Source organism: Hemicordylus capensis, chromosome 6 (genome assembly GCF_027244095.1).
Source record: "Hemicordylus capensis ecotype Gifberg chromosome 6, rHemCap1.1.pri, whole genome shotgun sequence".
Taxonomy (NCBI): Eukaryota; Metazoa; Chordata; class Lepidosauria; order Squamata; family Cordylidae; genus Hemicordylus; species Hemicordylus capensis.
The window spans coordinates 165,525,919-165,533,165 of NC_069662.1; the positions used below are offsets into that span (position 1 = coordinate 165,525,919).

The following is a 7,247-nucleotide window of genomic DNA, read 5'->3' on the forward strand; positions in this document are numbered from 1 at the left end:
CAGAGCGAATCATGACGTCGCTGTTTGATGACGCCATGAAGCGGCCGGCAGCGCCGTGACCGGGACGAATTTGCGCATGCGCCCAAAGGAGGGGCGTCCGCGCGCGGCTCTCGAGTGGCGAGTCACGTGAGAGAGCTCTTCGGTATGGGCAAACGGGAGGGGGTAGGAATAGTTGTGAGGGGCAAACCACTGAGGACGGACTGGAGAGGGGGGAATCAGCTGTGGGGCAAACCATTCTGTATATGTGTGGAGTGGAAGATTCTTAAGATAAGAATCGCACCGTGTACAGAAGGGGAGGGACCTTGGAGAGGAGCGACTGCTCCGAGGGCCGAACCATTGTGTATGTGGGGGGGGGGTCCGCGGGACAGAAAGGGCCAAACCATTGTGGCAGGAGGGGTGTGCACTGTGCAGGTAGGAGGCTCTGCACTGCAGGTGTAGTAGAGGCTGAACCATTGGTGGGGTGGAAGGGGGGAGTCGCGGAGTTGTGTGCACCCCCAGGTGCTGGTGACCTTGGCCGCTGGCAGGCTTCATTTGATTCTCCGTGACCTGCTGCCTCTGTCTGCATTCCCCCTTTAGGTTGATTGGGTTCTGATCCTTGCAAACGTTTGCAGGAAGAAGGAGGGCTCCCTGTCTGTGCAAATGTTTTCCCTTGAGAAGAAATCCCAGCTGGCTGCAAGGGCAGCGCTCAAGGTGGCTGTGTGCCAGGCATCCTCTGAAGCTGCCTTCTGCTGAGCCTTGGTCCATCTGTCTCATCCTTATCTACTCTGACTGGCAGCAGCCCTCCAGGGTTTCAGACAGGAGTACTTCCTAGCTCTGCTGGCAGAAGCCAACAGATTGGGCCTGAGACCTTCTGCGTGCAGAGCAGATCCTCTTCCACTGAGCTGTGACTCATAATCTGTATACACATCGCCTTATGCCGAGTTGGACCCTTGGCCCATCAGTACTGCCTGCTCTGTCTGGCAGACCTTTTCCAGAGTTTCAGACGGGGTCTGTCCCAGCCCCACCTGGAGATGCTACAGACTGAACCTGGGACACTCTGCATACAAAAGCATGTGATCTACCACTGAGCTAGAGTGTGCTTCTCAGGGCTGTAGACTGAAAGGTACTTCATTGCTCTCACTAGAGGTGGCGAACCTGAGGCTCTCCCAGTTCCTGTTGTGGCTGGGGACCAGTGTTCCCTCTAACAGCGATTCCCAGATGTTTTTGACTACAGCTCCCAGAATCCCCAGCTGCAATGGCTTTTGCTTAGGGATTATGGGAGCTGTAGTCAACAACATCTGGGGGTCCCTGTTAGAGGGGACACTGCTGGGGACGGTGGGAGTTGTAGTTTAACAGCAGCTAGCGAGCCAAGGCTGCCTACCCCTAATCTAAAGCAAACAAAAACCAACCCTCTTCTTTTGCAGCAGGCACTGTCAAGAAGAGTTCTGACCCTCCGATCATGCCAGCTATAGGTCTTTGTGGCGTTTGCCCATCCTAGAGGTAGTGTCCGGTGCCAGAGACGTGCTGAAGACTAGATTTTGTTTCTGGAGCTTCGGTAGCTGGATCTGAACTCAGAATGACTACTGTAAGCAGGACTTTAAGGTACTACTATAGAACATTTGAGTGAACACTATTATTGTGCTAAGTGCTGTATAGGAGCAGAAGTTATACAGTCCTTTACATATTTGTTACCCAATGTTGTACATGTGACATGGAAAGAAACCCCTGTTTTCACTTGATTATCCTCCCACTCTAACCTGTAACCTTATGCATACGCCCTTGGGGGTAAACCCCACTAAACAGAATGGGATTTATTTCTGAATAAACAAACATAGGATTGGGCTCAGTGTTCCCTCTAAAGCGTGCACACATGTCTGCGCTCACAGGTTTTTTTATGTCCACTCAGTTAATTTTAGATCCCGCTCAGGTTGAATCAGGAAGGCCCCATTCTGAATGCATGTGTGCACACACGGTGTCTTGATACTCCCACCCAGAACAAAACTCATTCTGCACACATGAAACAAATTAGAACACTGATTGGGCTGTGTGTTTGCTTAGGATTGCAAGTTGTATGACAAGACACGATTGAAGGCAAAAGGAGAGGGAAAGGAATTGTGATTGTGGGGCGGCTGACATTTAATGGCCGGAAAGTGCATTTATTCCAGCCTTTTTAATCGTCTGTGGCAAGTAGGGAAGTCCAGCCTGGCCTCTACATGAAACAAAATGAGGTGGTGGAGTTCTGAGCTGGTTAAATGGATTGTACCACAATAGCCTTGAGCCATTCTGTTGCCCTTGTCCCTTGTGGAAAGATGAGGAGCTGTGTCTGGGGACTCGGTTTTGGGAAGCCCTGACCTATCGGAAAGATTTGCAGCAAGTACAGAACTAGCAGGCTGGGTTAGACTCCTTTTCCCTTGTGTGCTCTTTCTGTTTGTTTACTGGGTTTGTTTGTCTTTTTAACATGAGGAAACATTCAAAAATAAACTGTACCCCTGCCTGAAATATACAGCCTCTTCTACCTCCTCCTTTTATTGCACGCGGAGAGGAGAGCTGGTCTTGTGGTAGCAAGCATGACTTGTTCCCATAGCTAAGCAGGGTCTGCCCTGGTTGCATATGAAAGGGAGACTAGAAGTGTGAGCACTGCAAGATATTCCCCTCAGGGGATGAAGCCGCTCTGGGGAGAGCATCTAGGCTCCAAGTTCCCACCCTGGCAGCATCTCCAAGATAGGGCTGAGAGAGATTCCTGCCTGCAACTTTGGAGAAGCCTCTGCCAGTCTGTGAAGACAATACTGAGCTAGATAGACCAATATGGCTGTTTCCTATGTTTCCTTTGTAACCCAGGCCCCTTGTAGGCTTGGAAACTTAACAACAGGTCTCCCTCCCTCTCATTCCCTATTCTTTTATTTTAAGCAACAAATTACTTACTAGTTTGCCTGCACACACACATCCATATAACAGTTCTTATTGACTAATTGCTTTCATGAACTTATTTGCAAGGCTGAACTTAATCTGTTTTGGAGAGTGCAGAAGGCCCAGTTCTGAGAGAAGTTCATAGAGCTGTAGGAAGTTAGAGCTGGAAGGAATCCTAGAGGTCAGCTAGTCCAAGCCCTGCGCTGAAGATGTGGACCTGAAAACATTACGCACATCAAGATGTGCCCAAGCCTCTCCTCAAATAAATGTGCATTGCTTGATTCGCTTCTGATTTGTGACGGAGAGGAAACTGGATGCCTTGCTCAGACCTCCTCTAGGTTCTGCAGTTTCACTAGCATTCTTCTCCTTCGCTACAACTTCACCAATCTTATTTCCTCAGGGAAAATAACAAGAAATATGTGTGGGGAGGGAGGGTCCGGGGGGGGCGTTAATTAAAGCTGAGCTGTAATTCAGCTTAGGGTGCCAAATTCCGTTTTTGGTCCCAAGTATCCTCATTAGCACAGTGTGATGTGGAATATGTGTGAAGCCTAAGCACAACTGTGAAGCCTGAGAGAGAAACCTGTGAAAGGAGTAGGTTTGGGATGAAACTCTCAGGTGGAGAGAAGTGGTTTGAAGATGGAGAGGGTGGGTTTTCCAGGTTCCTTGGCTGTGTGATCAATTGTTTGAGGGTTTTTTCCCCCTTTTTCTGAGCTTCTGGATGCCCTGAGAGTGTCCAAGGGAGTCCTTCAAGTGTGCTGTGCACTGCCCTGGCTGGGCTTGCTCTTCCGCCTGAGTGAAAAAGAAGGGCTGCTTCTCTTGGCATTATCTGTTTCTGTCTTCGCTTGTTTCTGCTGACGAGGGAGGCTGGGAGACGGATCTTGCCTCCAGGGGATCCCAGCCTGAATCTCTGCTCTATCAGCTGCTCAGGCTGAAAGTGCAAAGACATGCAAGTCGGTGGATGCTGTGGACTTGCCAGGCCCTCTGGGCAAAGAGCGGAGGCCAGCTAAGGCCACTTGAGACGTGCTTGTCTTTACAAGCGAGTCGGCTGCCGTCACATGTTCAGGACAGGTCGCTGTTGGAGGCAATCTCTCCCTCTGCCCTTCCTAGCCCCAAATCGCCACCATGATAGGAGGAGGGGTTGTGATAGGATGTGTGATTGGCATGCAGGCAGCCCCAGTTTCAAGTCCTGGCATTTCCAGTCTAAATTTCAGACCTTGTGTCATGCTTTCCTGGACTTCTATGCCCAAGCAAAACATTCTGCTTCCTAAATCACTCTGGCTCTTCCCTATCAGATTTGAGTGTATTCTAGATTTGAGGTTTGGTGCTGTGTTTTTTGGGGAAAGGGGAAATAATAAGATGTATGCATCTGATATGTCCTCCTATTCCATCTGAATTGGTTTCAGAGTCTTGCGGCTAGAGACCTTCTTCAGGCTCCTTCCCGGGTCTTGCGGCCTCCACACATCTGCCAGCCAGCACAACTCCAACCGAACGTCCATCGTCCGCCTTCCAAGACAAAAGTATGCAAGGACCTATCCCGTACTGCTAGTCAGACCTGATGGCTCAACAATCCACGTTCGCTACAAAGAGCCGAGGCAGATCCTTTCGGTGAGAATTACATTCCTCTCATGCTCCCTCAGAGAGAAAGGATTTCCAAGAGAGAAATATATCTCCCCAAAAGATGTCCTAAAATTTTCAGACACGTAGCTCCTTTCTTTGGCTTTCTTCCGAGTGAGTTGGTCAGCCTGTGCAGTGGCTGTATCTCTTTAAACTGTGTGATTGAATGCTTCTCCGTGAAAAAAGATTCCTTCACTTAGCAAGCAAGAACATCAAGAAGGCGGCTAGGCTAGAATCCTTCCCTCTGGTATGCTAGGGTGTGTGTACGTGTACGTGTGTACACATACATATACAAGTTTGTGGTCATGAGAGCTCCTAGCAGTGTGAAGTGGCACACAGGTCCACCCTCCCAGGGAGAGCTAAGTGTCCGTTAATGCAGGGCATCTGGTCAGACTTATTGGACTTTACTGTGGCTCTGTGTAAAGTTTAGAGAACCTTTTGGTACATGTCCAACTTAAGAACATAAGAACAGCCCAGCTGGACCAGACCCAAGGCCTATCTAGTCCAGCATCCTGTTTTACACGGTGACCCACCAGATAGATGCCTCTGAGGAGCCCACAGGCAAGAGCTGAGGGCATATTTGCCTGCATCTGGCATTCAGAGGCATCTTGCCTAATATTGTGTTGGTATCCATTCATTGTCACTAGTATGCTTCGTGAAACAATTAATTTTTAGAAAATGTAAACATTTCTGTTGCAAACTTTCGCTTCCGACTCAAGAATGGAATGCTCCTGAGAATTCAGCTTTTTAAACATAATTCTTCAGATGCCTCGTTCATGACTTCAAATTGCGTCTTGCCAGAAATGGTCTCCAAACATTAAATCCTTTTTGAGTGCTATTCTGAAGCACCTTTACCTGCTGAATTTTTGTCCAGCATTAAGCTCTTTAAAGCATCAAGACCTTAACAGGGGGGAAAGTGGCAATCCAAAGATTTTTACTAAAATGTTGTATTTAATTGCATTTTTTTTTAAAAAAAAAATCTCTCCTCTTAGATACCTATAGACATCAACACCCTCCCTGATGCCGAAAGGAGAGCCCGGTTGCGGAAACGGGATGCCCACAAGCTTAAACCTAAAGAAGAGACACCATTTGAAGATGACTTTAAACTAGAGGATTACAGAAAGTTTTGGAAGAAGAAATGACCTCTCTCCTCCTTTTTTCCCCCTTTCCCTTTTGCTTTCCCTGAGATTTTGAGGGAAGAACAAACCTTTTCGTACTAGATACAATGTTGTAAAAATGTTTCCAGGAGATAAATATGATGCATGAGTAAAGAGATTTTTCTGTGTCCAGTTTATATGTTGTCCTGTCTTACTGTGGGTGCTGGGAAACCATAATTAGCTTGTGGCAGTTAGGAACATAGGAAGCTGCCACATACTGAGTCAAACCATTGGTCCATCTAGCTCAGGATTGTCTACACAGACTGGCAGCGGCTTCTCCAAGGTTGCAGGCAGGAGTCTCTCCCAGCCCGATCTTGGAGATGCTGCCAGGGAGGGAACTTGGAGCCTAGATGCTCTTCCCAGAGCGGCTCCATGCCCTGAGGGGAATCTCTTCCAGTGCTCACACATCAAGTCTCCCATTCATATGCAACCAGAGCAGACCTTGCTTAGCTAAGGGGACAAGTCCTGCTTGCTACCACAAGATCAGCTCTCCTCTGTTTCCTTACAAGGACTGTTACCCAACTAAATAAATCTTAGTTGCTTAATTGCTAAAATAGCATAAATGTGTATGTAGGTAACAGCAGTGGCTCTGAAGAAAAAGGCAATACGCCAGGGGTTCTCAAACTTGGGTCCAGTGTTCCCTCTAACAGAATCCCAGGTGTTGACTACAATGCCCATAATCCCCATGCAAGGCTATTTCATCTGGGGATTCTGGGGGATGTAGTCGATAACATTTGGGAATCCCTGTTAGAGGGAACACTGCTTGAGTCCCCAGATGTTGCTGGACTACAATTTGCATCATCCCTAGCCCTCAGTGGCCAAAGGGAACCCCTTAAAACCCTGGGCACATTGCCTTTGCTTATACAGAGCAGGTGGAGGTTCCAGAGCAAGAGTGCTGGTCTTCTGGTAATGAGCATGAATTTTCCCTTTGCTAAGCAGGGTCCACCTTTCTTTGTATTTGGATGGGTAGAGTATATGTGAGCACTCTTAAGACAAGAGAGCCAGCGTGGTGTAGTGGTTAGAGTGCTGGACTAGGACCGGGGAGACCCGAGTTCAAATTCCCATTCAGCCATGAGACTAGCTGGGTGATTCTGGGCCAGTCCCTTCTCTCTCAGCCTAACCTACTTCACAGGGTTGTTGTGAAAGAGAAACTCAAGTATGTAGTACACTGCTCTGGGCTCCTTGGAGGAAGAGCGGAATAGAAAATGTAAAAAAAAAAATAAAAAATCCCTTAGCGGATGGGGCCATAGCTCAGTGGAAGAGCATCTGCCTGCTTGCATGCAAAAGGTTCCATGTTCAATCCCTGGCAGCATCTCCAGATAGGGCTGGGAGAGACTACTGCCTGAACCCTTGGAGAGCTGCTGCCAGTCAGTGCAGACAATTACTGAGCTAGATGGACCAATGGTCTGACTCAATATATGGCAGCATCCTATGGACCAATGGTCCAATTTAGTATAAGGCAGCATCCTTAATTCCAAAGATTGCGTCATAAGAACGAGACTCTGGAACAGCTACCGGAGCTTCCCTAAACTGGGTCCCCAAGTGTTGGACTACGACTCCCATCATCCCCTGCCACAATGGTCTGAGGCA

The 7,247-nt window shown here is 48.3% G+C and overlaps 1 protein-coding gene across 5 annotated transcripts; it reads left to right on the forward strand.

The window, feature by feature from the left end:
• The first annotated feature begins 11 nt into the window (after positions 1-11).
• Positions 12-5,794, forward strand: MRPL55 (mitochondrial ribosomal protein L55). 5 transcript variants are annotated; one of them, XM_053265442.1, is made up of 5 exons: positions 153-411; positions 577-1,102; positions 1,404-1,581; positions 4,290-4,491; positions 5,493-5,794. In XM_053265442.1, exons 3-5 carry the CDS (start codon positions 1,556-1,558, stop codon positions 5,640-5,642), a joined length of 378 nt encoding a protein of 125 aa, XP_053121417.1. In that variant the 5' UTR covers positions 153-411; positions 577-1,102; positions 1,404-1,555; the 3' UTR covers positions 5,643-5,794. The 5 variants fall into 5 exon arrangements, with proteins under 5 accessions (XP_053121415.1, XP_053121417.1, XP_053121416.1 ...); XM_053265440.1 differs by lacking the exons at positions 153-411; positions 577-1,102 and adding an exon at positions 12-142; XM_053265441.1 differs by lacking the exon at positions 577-1,102.
• The last annotated feature ends 1,453 nt before the right edge of the window (positions 5,795-7,247 follow it).

Coding starts and splice junctions, on each gene's coding strand:
- MRPL55 (XM_053265440.1), top strand. CDS start 1,556: ATGACTACTGTAAGCAGGACTTTAAG. Junction 1,582..4,289: donor ACTGTAAGCAGGACTTTAAG/GTACTACTATAG, acceptor AATTGGTTTCAG/AGTCTTGCGGCTAGAGACCT. Junction 4,492..5,492: donor AGCCGAGGCAGATCCTTTCG/GTGAGAATTACA, acceptor CTCTCCTCTTAG/ATACCTATAGACATCAACAC.